Genomic DNA, 15,881 nt, shown 5'->3' with positions numbered 1-15,881 from the left:
GGGCGTATTTCCTCCTGCTTGTAGACTCTTCGTGGTGTCCTGATCTTGGAAAGTTAACAGTAATGGCTGTCGGTTTAATGTGCAGCTGTAATGCTTTTCATTTCATTTTAAAACTTACTGAAAGAGAATGAATTGATTTTTGACATTATAATGACTTCACATGTATCCAGCGAAATGATCCGACCGTAAACATCTATATGTGTGTGTATATTGACAATATGTGCGAAGCTTACAATTACAATTCTTTACAAATGTTTGAACAACTACCAAAAAGGTGTATGAATCAAATGAATAACCCCTATAGAACATGTAAACTAATACACAGCGTTCATAAATGCGTTATATGAAAGGCCCTAAATGTTTCTACAAGCACATTTAGGTGTTTTAATGATTATTTTAGTGGACAGCATGCAAGTGTTAGGTTTTGGATAAGTCTCAAAAGTTAAACATTGATGTAATGATCTTTGAAAAAGTCTTACATAAGTTAATAATAGGATCCCCACAAAGAGACAGACAGGTGCATTTCCTTCACAAACAGGATACGGACTCATGGAAGTCCAATGAAAAAAACACCAGGTGCCGAGTGACATCTTTCGGTTTTCATTTGAAAGGCTCATAACTCCAGTTTAACTGATTTCCATATTAAAATCTTTCATTGAAGGGTTACATAAAAGATTCTTGGGGATTATGAAACTCTTTGTAAAAACCCTGATGTTTGGGAGATTACATGCTGACGGTGATGATACATTACGAGGCAGGATGGGTGTGTTACTGTACTTGTGCAGTGGGAAATCAATGCTTTTGATTTGAGTGAGTGGAAAGCTGACGGAGACAGGGAGGACACCCAGCATGTTTCCTGCTGACACTCAGGTTTTTGACTCTTCACATCCTGTGGTGAGGTCACATGTGACAAAGGACTTCTGGAGCTACAGAACAGGACCAGTGAAGCAGGTTATTCATGATACTACCATATTATTTACTTATATACAACATCACTATGGTTGCAAAGCTGCATCACTGGGCCAGTGCGTGCGTGCGTGTGTGTAGAAAGGGGAAGCTCATACGGGACTGAGTTTCACATGCTTGATCCGTAAGCACGTACTCCATGTGCATTGCTCACCAGTTTCTGTTTAAAGGATAAAGCCGGTAATATTCTTCATCTTTAGCGATGACACCACCTTGGCTTCCAGGGATGGAAATGTCGGTCGGGTGGGCCACCACTTTGGTCTAGACTGGAATATTCTTTAAATCTATTTGACGGATTATGATTCAATTTTGTACAAACATTCAAGCTCCCAAGAGGATGAGAATCCCACACACTTTGGAGGTGGTCTGAATTTGAGGCTGAAATTTGAGTGAAATGTCTCAACTATTACGCAATGCTGGGAAATTTGGAGTTTATGTCTCCCTCGGGATGAATTGTGAAAACTTTGGCGACCCCTTTACTTTTCCCCAAGCGCTAGAATCAGGACACATTTTAAATGTGACCAAATACCTGAAAAATGAACGACTTTCTCATCAGAGTGTGGCTCAATAACGTGTTTAAAAAGAAATTCAGACAACAATGGCTTCACAGAAAACACTTTTGACCTTTTCAGGAATTTGTTGACAAGAAGAAATCTCACAAAATATCACTAGAATTTCCACAGACAACATAAAAGCAGTGAGCAACACCATACAAGGGTTTTTTTTCTCTTTTTTTGGGGGGGGGGGGGGGCCCGGGTTTGGAGGATGGTTAATGACTTCCACAAAGACCACCACTGTTGTCGAAGAACTGCAAACCCCTGCTCTCTGTCACACACTGTCCACATAACGACCACGATGAAGGCATGTCCTGTTTTGTATCCATACTTTTCTTTTCCAGACGACTTCACAAGTTCATCAAAGCATCTTTCCACCCCAGCTAAAGCTCAATCATATTCAGTACACAGAAGCAAACTGTGACACGTGACTAAAATGATTTAGTTCTTTTAAAAAGTAGACACAAGAAATCCTCTCTTTTGATCCCTAAAAGGCACACTTGTACCCTGGTCTGCTGAAGTGCCACGACAACAGAGCAGGGTACAATGAAACAGTGTAGCCACATTTTATTATGAGGCTTTTGTCTGAACTAGTCCACCCCCCATGCCAGGATAACAGCTTGGTCCTGCACTTACGCCATTACTGTGAATTTAACCACTAAGTTTCTCCTTGAAGGCACTAAAACTGCTACGATGTAAGACGTGAACAATGTTTTAAAATGTTCTTGCAATAGAATCTTAAAAAAGTAAAAATGAATTGTTTTTGGCTTTATTAGAGAGATAGGATCGTTATAATGGAATGGGAATAAAAGTCGGATTTGAACCTATTTGCAGCAAGGACTCAAACCTTTCTCCTTCTAAATAATAGAATGAAACAATGACTTATACTTGACTTTACCTCGATCTGATTTACACGTTCAAGACTTGTATTTGCCACTTGCTCAGGGCATCTAAGAGCACTTGTGCGGATCTCTCGGTCGGGTTCGTTTGATATAAAAAAATGTTTTCCATCAATGGCTGCATTAATAAAAGCATCCTTCTCAACATGGCACATAACAAGCGTCTACAGGTCGGCACAAAGAGTCCATTCACACATTCAAGGTCAAACATATTCTCATCACGTTGCTGAGTTTCCCCACACACAATAGGGTTGTTAGTGTAACGTGGCTCATTGATGGTCGGCACTCCATTGGATTCTTTTTTATCATGAAACAAAGTTTCACATTATTTTTGCACAGCTGACAAAAAAAGGAGCCCCAGAACAATAGACAATGACAAAAAAGAAAGTCAGGGGGGGGGGGGGGGGGGGGGGGCGAAGAATGCAGCTGATTGTATCTTTAACAGTCGCCGATTCAGTCTGTAAAACTTGAGTTTACCACATTGTAAACCTCTTGAATCAAGTTTGTGGAGCACAAAAGCACATTAATAACACAGAAATGTACAGCCTTTGGATTTCTCAAAGACTCCAAACACATTAAAATAAAATAAATAAATAACTTTTGCAACACATGGAGGCAATGTTAAAGAGTTTATTCCAGTTTACAACATAAATATGGTACAAAATAGCGATACTATAGTTGCATGAAGTATTTACAATGTGTTAAAATAATGTGGCAATAAAAAAATCATTAAAAAAAAAAAAGTGCTTTTCATCAGTGGATGTGGATTTAAATTAATACTTCACAGATTTGCGTATCTGCCATTTGAAGTGCAATAACATTAAAGTGAGTTATCTTTTTCCCCCCCCCCATCGCCTCCGAGAGGCACCGCTGCAGTTTGTTGGCGCGTCCCTCCCGGCCAACAGATGCTCTTTAATAGATAGGCACGGTTCCAGTTGCAGAGCTAGCGGTGACAAGAAACGAGGAGGAAACCGTTTAGTTTGAGCTTCATTCACACTTATGTTTATTCATATATCATATCTACTTCATGCTCCCACTTAACAACTGTATGTTATTGCTATATTTAATTCTTCAATATGTTTTAAGAGGTATTTTGGTTGTTTTATGGCAATAACTCTGAACATTAAACACACAGGACATTGACAGGTACCTTAGTCAGGCAGGCAATCTAAAGATTTTGGAACTGTAATAACTCCGGCTTCAGGTCTTCTCTGGTGTCATATGAGCTATGGTGTCATCAAATAAGGAACGTGTGTCAGAATTGTTGAGTTATCTTATTTTTATGTTAAGATTTTATTAGTTCACCGAATGCCGTTTAAATCGCATACTTAATTAGTATCCTGAAATGTTAGGGTTAGTCGCTGCAACGTTGAGAGAACAATCATTTGTTTGTTAAAGTTTTAATGTCGGTTTAATGCAATATGCGAAGCATGCATATGATTATACGAGAGATGTTTAAGGAATGTTTCTCTGATCTTGATTACGAGTGAATTGCACACGATGAATATCTAGTTGTTGTCTCACAGAATCTTTCAGTGGCTTCGTCTCTGGAATATGTTGTTGTTTGATTAAAGGTTACATGCACACAAAATACATCAGTTTCCTGTCCATTTTATCTAACTTAATTATTACAGACATCCTGATTCCTTCCAGCGTGAAGGGAATGATCTAACTGATGCTGATTTCTATGGAACAGATGGTTTTATTAAAGGATTTCCTGTTGAAGTCAGGAACCTCTAGATTTCCTCAAACAGTTCAAAAGATAAAAAGCAGTAAAAATATTCTTCTTGCAAATGACTGTATGCTGAACATGTGCTAATATCTAACTGCACGTTCCGTTCTGAGAGTAAAAATATGTAACACTTAACACGTAAAAAGAAGCAGAAAGTGCAAAGAGAATAAAAAGCATAATCCAGTAAGAGCCATGCGTTAAAGAGTAAAATATTGGATCTCACCCTTTTCTCTTCAGAAGAAACTTGTGTAAAACGATTACAACTATGCACCCAACTGTAAAGACAACAACATGTATTGTATTTAAACTGAGAAATGTGGTTAACGTCTGACTTTCAAAGAGAAGAATTGTACATTACCTAATGAAACGCATATCACGCTGACTATAACGGGCATGTATCCTGAAAAGACACAAGCAAAGTTAAATACAGAGCGTAAATAATGCAAGCATCTTTATAGTACCGGGGATCAATAACTCACCGATATCCTTGTTAGTAACCTCAACATGCTCGTCTGCAGGTACAAAACAGTATCATTAGTAAAACTATTTAACTCACATAGAAGACACAAGAAGAAGTTACAAACTGAGCACTGCATTAATATGTTAGCCGGCACAGGGACGGAGGGAGGGAGACACATCTGTGAATGTTAAAGGACATTTCTCAGCAGTCAGTAAATTAAAGCGTTACACGTTTTGGGAGAAAAATCTCATTCGCTTTCTGTTTGAGAGTCAAATGAGAAGATGGTTGCCACCAGCAGATGGTTAGCTTAGCTTAGCATAAAGACTGAAAACAGGGGGAAACTGCTAGCCTGACAAAATCCCCCAGCCAGCCCTTCTGAACCTCACTTATTAACATCTCCTTTAATTATTATTATAAGTGTAAAAAACACAATTCCCCCATTTTTACTAGGGGTTCACGTGCCGGGTTATTGAGCGGCGGCTTCCTAGATCCTGGCAACTGCTCAGAGCCAAGAACTAGCCCGGTACATTACTCGATTTCAAAGTACGGATCTTTCTCCCCTCCACTGAAACAACCAGGTAACGTAACAAAAACAAAGACACAAAGTGTAGAAGGCTACAAGGAAGCATCTGCTCGTAGGAAACAAATCCTCAAACTTGACAGCTTTTGTTTTTTATTATTCAATACCTTGAAACGACGACGACGACGACGACGACATTGATGTGACACTGGTAGTCGCTTTACCCTCAGCTGTCAAATTGTCACTGCCACCTTTGAACAGAGCAGTCAGAGCGATTCTTAGTTCTCCTCAAGCTGAGAAGCAATTTTCCGAGAAGCATGCAGCATGCACATAATCCAATAACGCTGCCGAGTGCTGCGCCTAAAAGGATTTGAACTTAATTACATGCCGATCGGCTTGTTTGGAGACGTTTCTGTGTACCTCGCACTGAAGGTGAGACAGCTGCTGTTGCTCTACTTGTGACAGTGTCATCTCTGTGAGCTGTGGGTGTGGCAGACGAATCTGTGGAAGTGGAAAATGATATTTCTTTTTATATACTGCATTCCTTGTAGAGAGGGAGTCAACATGATTGAATATGTATGAGTAATGATATGTTTCTATACCTTGTGCAGGAGGTGTAGATGTTGGTCTAATTATAGCTTTGGTTGATACACCTACGAATAAGAAAAATACTGAGTTTACCCAGGGTTCAAATAAATAACGTTCATCATTTATAGGTTATTATGCTCTGATTTTACTACACTTGAGATCAGATTGTGCTGCATGCGGCCCCCTGAACTAAAATGAGTGTGACACCCCTGTGTTAGGCGAAGGACAACTTCAACCAAGTACCAACTCTTGATTGAAAGGTTGCTCTTTAGTCTGTTAAAGTTGTTAGGGAGAGTATGAGCAGTTAGTATACAAACAAGTGAGCACAGATATGAAAGGTGAATGGAAATACAATGTTGTAAAGCTCGAGTACCGCTTCACAAAAGAGCTGGCACAAGAGCGTCTGGAGAGGAGCGGCGACGTCTGAACTTGAAAGCGAAGCGTTCAATGCCGAGTGTCGACGGTGACACCATGACAACACCTGACGGATGTGAGCTGCATGTAATTGAACGCAGCGTACTACAGACACAACACTTGGAAGTGAACTGCAAACTGCTCTCAAGTGTTTGTGCCCATTAAGGATTGGAAGGTTATGACCAAGCCTGTGGTTTCGCATGATTCACCCCTTTAATTAATAATAAAGTAACGATCACACTACAAGACAACATGTCACGACTGATTTATTACCTTCCAGACAGACTATTTATTAAAATGGAAACACTACAGATACATAGGGTAAATATGTTAACTAATAGATAACACCATGACACTCCATGAATGAGATATGAACACATGTGAGTGATGTGAAGATGTCTGGCTCAGAGTAAGAGGAAAACTATCTCATTTTGAGAAAACGACTAATAATGCATGAAAAGATGCAATGATTTTCACCATCAGACGCTCACATCTCCGATATCTGAATGTCCTTGAACACACCAACCACCAAAATATTATACAAATACATTTTAGTTTGCATCACATTGAAATGAATGGGAACCAGAGGATGGTTTGAACATGTGTGGCAGTAATGTAATGTAATAACTCAAACAACTCTGGCATGGCGCTTAGTGCATCAGTGCACCTCAGCCTGCTTCTCATCAGTGTGCTTACCATCGCATGAAGGAGGCAGAGGATCGTATCCACCAGATTCATTGCACTTGATGCTGTCTCTCCCAACGAGGGTGTATCCGTCGTTACAGACGTACTGAATGATTTCCCCGTATCTTGGTACATCTTGAGAATCCCACGAGCTTTTGCCATTGATGACTTCAGCAGGTGGAGCACATGTTACAACTGAGGAATCAGACAAACACGCGTTTTATTATCACAAAATAATTCAGAAACAAAAACAAATAATCCGTATCATTGTGAGGTAAATGGTGCAGCGTGCTTGAATGACAAAGAGAGAGAGAGAGAGAGAGAGAGAGAGAGAGAGAGAGAGAGAGAGAGAGAGAGAGAGAGAGAGAGAGAGAGAGAGAGAGAGAGAGAGAGAGAGAGAAAGCATAAAGAAATATAATGATAGGAGAGAAACAGTCTTCTGGTTGTGGCTTCATAAAATACTCAATATGACACACTTACTTTTGCACTTGGCACCTTTGGCACTCCACCCTGTCGCGTAGCACTGTTTGTAGCTTGCTCCGCTGATCCAGTAACTGTTGAAAGACGGGTGGGAAAATAAAGCAGAGCTGTTTATTTAGGGAGGAATTGATACTGTAGAGCCATGATTCTGTAATGCAATGGTAAGGCAATTTTGAAACTAAATTCTTACACAGTTTAGTCAAGAACTATGTATGAACATCTATTTCCATGTAGGCAACAAGGAGAGCCAAGTTTCTAATCAGCGACGCCATAGCGTAACTCTTTCTGGCTCTATTTGTATGTCAAGACTATTTTGTTTTCCATTAATACATCCACCTTGACTTCAGTCATCTGGAGCCATTCGCCAGCAGCACTTTGTGGTTGGACTGGCAGTGCAGCAAAAGAGACACACTTTGTATATATGTAAAGGAACATGACTATATACTGAGGGCATATGTAACTCAACCAGATAGCAATTACATGAGAAGATATACGTCTCACATTTATACTCACCCTTTATCACAAATGACTTTTATCACAGCAGTAAACAGGGTACCAGCGCTGGTATCAAAGGTCATATGCGGCTGAGGTTTAGGGACACCACAGTCCTTCTCTGAAATAGAAAAACAAACACATCATTGCTGCTGGATTTGTAGGTGAGGGTATTGACCCCAACATGGCAGAATAAAGACTGAGTTTGATTAAATTAAAGTGGACAGGACTCACTTTTGCAGATGAGATCTGGTTCAGTCCAATTATTATTAACACAGGACATAATCCCAGAGCCACTTTCTTGAACAAGTCCATTAGCACACTCTAGAGTGACCTGAGAACCCTCTGGAAAATCATTCATGAGAAGTGCTTCGTCGGTTAAGACACTAGTTTCCGTCCCCTGAGGTTTAGGGCAGTCAGCTGGGGGACAAAGAGACGAAGAAGAAACATCGTCATCTTTTTGTTTAAAAATCAATCAATAAGACAGTAAACCTGTGTGAAGAAATAAATAAAGTTAATATCAAAATGACCATAAAAGGGTTTAAAGAGACGACACGATGCATGTGAGAAAATCATCCGCCAAGTGTACTAATGCAGTTATACAGATTAGTAATCCATACTCTAATGAATCATCAAGTCTGCCATTAAAATGTCATAACTTAAGTTCTTGATGAAAGCTCCAAGAGATTCTCCATAACCTCGCAATTTAGAAGTGGGAAAGAAATTGTTTTAATAAAGATGATCTATAAAGCATTTTAATAAACAAATGATAAAGCTTTTGTAAAGTGGGGTTTATTATAAAGTTAGATTGAAAAAAATCACATAGCGTCTGTTCCAGAAAGACATCTGTGGTCGACTTTTGGTTAATTTGACAGTTTATATTGGCATCTTCATATTTAATGGAATGTTCTTATCTCCAACTAAACTTCAGGATGTCTCTAAAACATTCAGAGGAGTGAACTTTACGGTAGATGATTCATTTCGTATGATCTTTGGCTTCTCTTAATTTGGAAGCCTGTCGTATGAAATGTGCTATATAAATAAACTCGACAGGAAGCATCTCACAAAAGTAGTGCTAGAATATTTCGTATACACTGAGTGCCCACTTCATTAGATACACAGACGTCCCGTAACATCTATAATGAAGATCATGTTCAGTCTTTGTGGACATTGTTGAAAAATGTGTAAATTAAACTATATGTTTATTACTAAAAGTCTTAGTTCAATGTTGTGTTTTACTGGACTACATTAAATATAAAAAGTGTTTCTATTTTGTGTCCTCCCCATTTCATATGACGCCAACTATGCTAATGCTATAACATATAATTAAATGAATTAAAATACCTATTATTATAATATTGTTATGTGTTAATATCTACTGTTGTTTTACTCACGGATCTCATAGAAAAGTACACATTTATTAATGCTCAGTTAGTACACATAAAAGTTTTAATCTATTTGATTTTCTGCGGCATAATTAAAATAAAAAAAGTTGACAGAAAATGCAGGCTGGCTATTCTGGCTGGATCTCTCATGTGACTTGATAAATATTATCTCATTAACCAGACTGGCTGATGTTAACTAACCTGCTGCCTTTACGATAAAGAGGTATAGTAACAGCAGAGATTGGACTGTTCCCCGTCCACAGGTGTTCAGGAAAACCTCCATGCCGGGCTGCAGAAGGAAACTCAATATCCTGATCCAGATTCTGTCTCTTTCTTTCAACTTCTCCAGAGAGACGCAAGTCGCTCCGCTGCCGGTCCACAGTGTTCCTCCCCTGAACGCATCACGAGAGTACTATTCATTTTGGCAAAGTTAACTTCAACATCCAGAATGAGAGGAAGCGAGACAAGAGTTGCCTTCAAAATAAAAGCACACAGAAACACAGTAGGCTAATATTTAAACGTAATGAACTCATTGATAATTAAAAGGTAGTCTAACATTTAGTAAAATATAACAGATGTATAGCGTTACATATTATTGATGTATTGTGTACACTTACTTTGAATTCCTGAGGCTGTATGGTACTACATACCTGTGAATGTATGGCTTCACTGACTAGTTAAAATATTAGTTTTGTATGCTTTCATTGTTTCATTTTGTATCTACCTCTTTGTATGTCCTTATTGTTGTTTGGATAGCAATTCATCTAAATATGAAGTATAAACAAGTGTCTTATTTTGAAAGGCAAAACAGGCTTCACTTTTAAAATAGTCACTCTTGACGTAGATGTTATCCAGATTCAGGATGGACAAGAAGCCAACAAACACAGACAGAGGTTTCAGAGGGAACAAAGGGAAAACCTGCAAACAAAATCCATTTTGTCACTTTTCTTAAACGACTTAGTTTAAAATATGTGTTTTTCTTTTATTGAGCGGTAAATAAACAGAAACTCCCCCAGTATGTCCCCCGGTAAGAGAAGCTCAGTAGTCCCACCTCCTGTAAGAAGTGGAGTCGTTTCCCCAAGTGTTGCACCGCCAACAAGTGTTTCATATTATGGGTGTTGCCCTGGAAAAAAAAAAGGGGGTAATCCCTCTCCGGGTCCTCCAAGGGGGAACACCATTAATCTATTATATTATGATCCAGACCTACAAGAATGTGAAGTAAGTTATCACAAAGAGAACACGAGGAATATCAGAATAAGTACATTTCAATATATGTATCCTCGCTAAAAAATAATTATAATAACAAACACTATTATTACTTCTACTAACAGTAATAATAATCAAACAAATACACAATAAATAAATCAGAGGTTGTGATGGTGATACTGTACTCAACACAGTCACTTTCTGGGCAATGGTTTATTGTCATGGCTACATACCACAGTTTTCTTCAACAAGGGGGCTGTCCCTCATTGCCTCACACACTGGGGTAAATTCCAAGGAGTTCACTCCACCACCCAGTTTTAACCACATAAGTTTGTTGACAGGGGCCGTCTCCTTCCTCCACCCAGAGTTTCCTAAGAAACACAGAGATTACAAAGGAGCCTGGCAACAATGAGCTAATGAAGTTTTTGAAGCCTGCCTCTGTACTCTTCAGTAAGCCACTGACTCAGTGAGGAAACACCAGGTTAGAGAATGGTTTTGATTATGCATGCTCCAATAGTTCGGGAAGGTTTACGTCCAGCACACACAACCTGCTGTGAAGCCAATACGATGTGACCTGTAAAAACTGTACGGTGCACCTCATGCCCCTTTTAAGGCGTTTAATAAAAGATAAGCTGGTCTGCTGAATAGCTTGTCACGTTTAAAGCATCTGTGGCATTGCCTTGCTTTTCTTATCTCACCCCGTCACCATGTCCAAGTGAAAGATTAACACACCTCCCTTCTCAAAAACCACCCTTGAAGAATGCATCTGCTTCGCTTCACCGCTGATAATGGAGAAAAGTGGTCGTCACCCAAACCTTAATATACAGTTGGGTCCATAAATATTTGGACATTGACACAATTTTCATCATTTTGGTTCTGTACACGACCACAATGGACTTGAAATTATACAATCCCAGATCTTTTGGTGTTGCTGAGCTCACCAGTGCGTTGTTTCTTTTTAAGAATGTACCAAACAGTTGATTTGGCCACACCTAATGTTCAGCCGAATGACGGCTTGCTTCACTGATAGTCACAGCTCTTTAGACTTCATATTGAGAGTTGACCTCAACATATTCCAAATGCAAATACCACACTTGAAATGAACTCTAGAGCTTTTATCTGCTCCTTGTAAATGAACTAACGAGGAAACAACACACACCTGGCCATGGAACAGCTGAGCAGACAGTTGTCCAATTACTTTTGGTCCCTTAAAAAGGGGATGGCACGTATAATATGTGTTGTAATTCCTCCACCATTCACCTGATTTGGATGTAAATACCCTCAAATTAAAGCTGAAAGTCTGCACTTAAAGTACATATTGAGTGTGTCATTTCAAGTCCATTGTGGTGGTGCCAAAATGATGAAAGTTGTGTCAATGTCCAAATATTTATGAACCTAACTGTATGTCCAGTGCTGCACGGTTCACCTGCCATTCTCCTTTTCAGACTTACCAAGGACGAGATGTAATGATCAGCATGACCTTAACCCTTTACTCCTCTCACACTTTATATCTTCACACTATGTGACATAACAGATATTACCATACAAAGGGCTTCATTCAGGGAGACTTTTTCTAATAAAACTGCCCAACCAAAAAAGTATAAGCCTTTCCTGCTGCCGGAAATCTATTTTTCACAATAAAAAGATCAAATGGCCCATATTCTGTTCAGGATATGTGTAATGATCTCTTCATAAAACAACTTCTAATGCCCTAGAAGTCAAGACATTTCATTCACATCTGAATCTGAATGTTTTACCTTCTCCAACACTTCACTGTAAGTTGGTGACATCTAGTGGTGGGGAAGAGGGAATACATTAGATTGCAAAAGAACTGACTAATATGATGTAACAAAACAAAACTCATGTGGTGTTTTCTTCCAGTGTGAAACATGATGCTCAGCAGCAGTTTCATCCTTGTTTATGCAGATACATGTAGGATTCTTTTTCACCAGGGTAACTTAAGCCCTTTGATAAACTGATTACTCAGAAGTAATGCACCAGTTTCAATCTGCTTCTGTACATGTGTTTGGTGGAAAACGAACAGCAGGCGAAGAAGAAGTGCTGGTTATGGTACAAATCTGAAGAGAAAATATTCATTTCTGCCAATTTATAATAAATCTAAATCAGCAACTGCTTCTTACCTTCTTACGGCCGCACTAACCATATCAATGGAATATATATCCTTCTTTCTTTTACATCCTCCGTTGTCCAATCCAGTTCCAATAATCACTTCATTATCAAACCTGAAATAAAACATACATTTCCAGTCATTTAAATGAAATGTAAATCAATTATGCCATTACCAGTCGTTCTTTAGCCATTACCAGTCGTTCTTTAGCCATTACCAGTCGTTCTTTAGCCATTTAGGCTACTCTTCTGCAGCCGAGTAGCTTTCATTCAAACCAGGGTCAAAGCACATAATGGCAGTGGCAAGTGTTTCACAGATGAATTGCACTTCTCCATCAATGAAGCATTCAAAAACAACTGCACTGCCGAAGGCGTGCATGTTCTGCATCAGCAGAAGATATGCATGTTCTGCATCAGCAGAAGATATGCATAGTTAAACCTTGAGGTTAAAGGTTACAAATGAATGAAATGTTTATAATTGAAAGTAAAGCGTGTCAGTCGGGGGACTTTGATTTGCAGAAGTTCCCTGCAGCTAATCAAATTAGGATTTGCAAAAAACTTGAAAGATCCTGCACAAGAGAGACAAATATGTACGTGTAGAGCCTTTGACAAACAGCTTTTAATCGATGTTTTGCAGTTACATCTGTCGAGTTATTTCTAATTCACCTTCACTTGTGTTCTCGTTCCAAATACGGACCCTATGATTCATGCCACTTTTGAATTATGGATATTTAATGGACACAACGCCTACACGGCATAAGATGCCTCTGAGCTTTTCCTTGCGAATCGGAAAAAAAAAAAGCACCGAGCTCCGTCGAGAAAAGCAGTCGGCTGCCATGACAACTGGAAATCTGCCACAGATACAGGGGCGTATGCTGCATCACACAAAAAGAACAGTATTGTCGGGACTGCGGCGAGGAACAAATTAATCTAAGTATGACACCTAAATGATGATTCTGCGAACAATGACAGAAATAGAATAGCATGGCTTTAATTAAAAATGTATGATTATATAATTAATGTTTTATTTTCAGTACAAAAGATCCAGAAGGTGTTTTCAGTAAAACTTTATTTTTCAGTGCATGAACGGATCAAGGTCATCGTCTATCCTCTTCAATTCATTTTTAAATATTTTCTCTTTTTTTTATTTTTTTTTTACATAAAAAAATAATGGAGCGATTTAATATACCTCTATTTTTTTTTCCCTCCCCCCTGAAAGAGCACTCAGCAAGTATTTATAAAGGTGCTGTACAATGTACAAACATTTACATCTACTGTTCCTACAGAATGTAGAAGATACCACGAGGATTGTTTTTCTAATGAAGCGATGCAAGGCCACAGTATGATATAGAGATGAGAAAAATAACAATAAACTCAACATAAAAACAGAAAGGAGTACAACAGTGCAGGGGACACACAATAAAAAGGGCATTATCTGACTCACCAGAGTGAACTGCCTGTACCTGACACTTAAAGTTGGATTTACTCTTTCAACCAACCACTGTTACTATTGCACAGAAACCACTGATTGGCTCATAGCTTGTCCTCAAGTCAAACCTGAACACTCCCTTATACAATCACAGACCTCTGACATTAACTTATCACACGTTTGCTACTATACTGTTTTCCCTGAGCTCATCTGAATATGTCTTAAGTCTCATCGTATGAGCGGTTATACGATATTCTCATCGTCACTGACCCAGAGTTCAGAACCAAATTGTTTATCTCATCAGCTCCACAACACGTAAAATATGTAATAAGTTGTGATGTTTGTATACCTCTCTTACATCAACAGCATGCTCAGTATCTCAGTTAGCCACCACGTCTCTAAGTTCCGTCATCTTTTCAAGCTACGTCAGATAATTATACAGTAGGATTGACAAATACATACATTTAAAACCCTCATTTTTCTTTTCTCAGCAGGTTAAAACATGACTCAGAACTTGCACATTATTATATAAAGTGTGTGACTCTTTTAGAAAAAATTAAATATTGTTTTTTATAAAATAGGAATAATATAACAGTAAGAATAAAATGGCATTGGTAGCAAGTCAACATCAAAAGAATGAAATAAAACTCATGGGCATTCTGTTATGCTACAAGGGCAGACGCAGTGCAATGGAATTCAGTAGATATTTAAAAGTTAGAATCTGGAAAACATGACACATTCAAATATATATATATGTATATATAATATTTCACAATGAGACACGTTTCGAGCGATTGCAAACATTTGGTACAGCGGTTTGCACGTCACCTATACATTTCATGAACTACAAGATCCATGGTAATTCCTAGCACTAAAATACATTGGAGGGTGAGAGTTCAAATAACATGGGACAAATCTTTGAAGTCTATATCAAAAATGTGGAATGGCTAGGTACAGCTACATATACACATATTAATCTACCATCTCAATAAATTACACACTGGTTGGTTATCATACACATGGTAAACAAGATCTCAAACCACAAGTTTCTGGTCTTTGTAATGATACGGTTTTGTAAGGAGAGGAGAGTCACGTCTATAACCGTAGAACAGTCTTAGAGTCTCCCGTAAAGTGTACGCTTGCTGGGTTGTGTAGAAATCTGCTTGGTGTGGTAAATGAGAATTATAAACAAGAGACGGGATCATCCTCAGTGATGCAGAACACGTGCAGAAAAACAAACAGAAGAAGGACCGACTGCATGCAAGTTGAGCAAACGTTTAAGAAAAGAAACAGTCAAAAATATCCCACGATGAGGCCGAGAGCAAAAAATTAAACGTCGAGATGACGGTCACACTTGGTGTATACTACAGGCGAGAGGCGAGGGCCTGTCTCCTTTCTTTGCATATGGGTCATTGCATTGTAATGGGTGAAGCGCTGTTGGTAGTCGTTGTTCCACAGGAGGCTCCCAGGATTGGCACATATTCACATTTCAAAATGTCTCGTCTGGCAAGGCCCCCGAGCATGCCGCACATGCTTGAGTCCCACGTCGAAGATGCTGAAGCAGCGGACAAGGCGGAAGGGGAGCTGCTACATGCCAACGCGTTCGGTCACAGGACTCCCAAAAAAAGATCGAGTCAAAAGACAAATCTGGACATGGTCCGAAAGGTAAGAAAAGTGGCACCATGTTGCACTTTCCTCGCTTATATGGAAGAACTCAGAAAAACAATCCGCTGAGGGTCCTGATACATTTTCTCAAGTCTGGATGATTCAATATTCTATCACAAAGGGTCACGAAAGACCTCTGCCTGGGAGAGGATTCTGGCTGAGCTGGGCACTTTCCAAGGGCCGGGGTTAATAGGTTCCTTCGGGTTCAGCGGGGGCCCCGGAGAACTGTTTACAGAGGCCACAAAGTCTCCTTTACTGCCGGCTTCTTTGGAGTAAGCAA

The 15,881-nt window shown here is 39.2% G+C and overlaps 2 protein-coding genes across 12 annotated transcripts in view; both read right to left on the bottom strand.

Annotated features, from left to right (window-relative positions):
* Positions 1-3,033: 3,033 nt before the first annotated feature.
* On the bottom strand, positions 3,034-10,981 carry im:7151449 (complement factor H). 10 transcript variants are annotated; one of them, XM_029432418.1, is made up of 15 exons: positions 10,614-10,979; positions 10,226-10,377; positions 9,376-10,092; positions 8,024-8,209; positions 7,811-7,910; positions 7,298-7,371; positions 6,830-7,012; positions 5,734-5,784; positions 5,552-5,632; positions 5,299-5,382; positions 4,631-4,663; positions 4,510-4,551; positions 4,375-4,426; positions 3,570-3,645; positions 3,034-3,362 (listed from the first exon to the last, which is right to left on the bottom strand). In XM_029432418.1, the coding sequence occupies exons 3-14, from the start codon at positions 9,455-9,457 to the stop codon at positions 3,588-3,590; spliced, it is 1,026 nt and encodes a 341-aa protein (XP_029288278.1). In that variant the 5' UTR covers positions 9,458-10,092; positions 10,226-10,377; positions 10,614-10,979; the 3' UTR covers positions 3,034-3,362; positions 3,570-3,587. The 10 variants fall into 10 exon arrangements, 9 of the variants coding, with proteins under 9 accessions (XP_029288278.1, XP_029288286.1, XP_029288277.1 ...); XM_029432426.1 differs by having other exon boundaries at positions 8,024-8,281; positions 9,376-10,377; XM_029432417.1 differs by having other exon boundaries at positions 9,376-10,377.
* A 2,578-nt stretch (positions 10,982-13,559) lies between these two features.
* Positions 13,560-15,881, bottom strand: part of magi3b (membrane associated guanylate kinase, WW and PDZ domain containing 3b) — a 115,458-nt gene continuing 113,136 nt past the window's right edge. For both annotated transcript variants that reach the window (XM_029431869.1, XM_029431868.1), the window contains one exon: positions 13,560-15,881. This exon is cut by the window's right edge and continues 921 nt beyond it. In XM_029431869.1, coding sequence (XP_029287729.1) covers positions 15,715-15,881 — 167 coding nt within the window. In that variant the 3' untranslated portion in view covers positions 13,560-15,714.

Source organism: Cottoperca gobio, chromosome 5, assembly GCF_900634415.1.
Source record: "Cottoperca gobio chromosome 5, fCotGob3.1, whole genome shotgun sequence".
NCBI classification, from domain to species: domain Eukaryota; kingdom Metazoa; phylum Chordata; class Actinopteri; order Perciformes; family Bovichtidae; genus Cottoperca; species Cottoperca gobio.
This window is presented reverse-complemented; position numbering and strand designations above follow the sequence as displayed.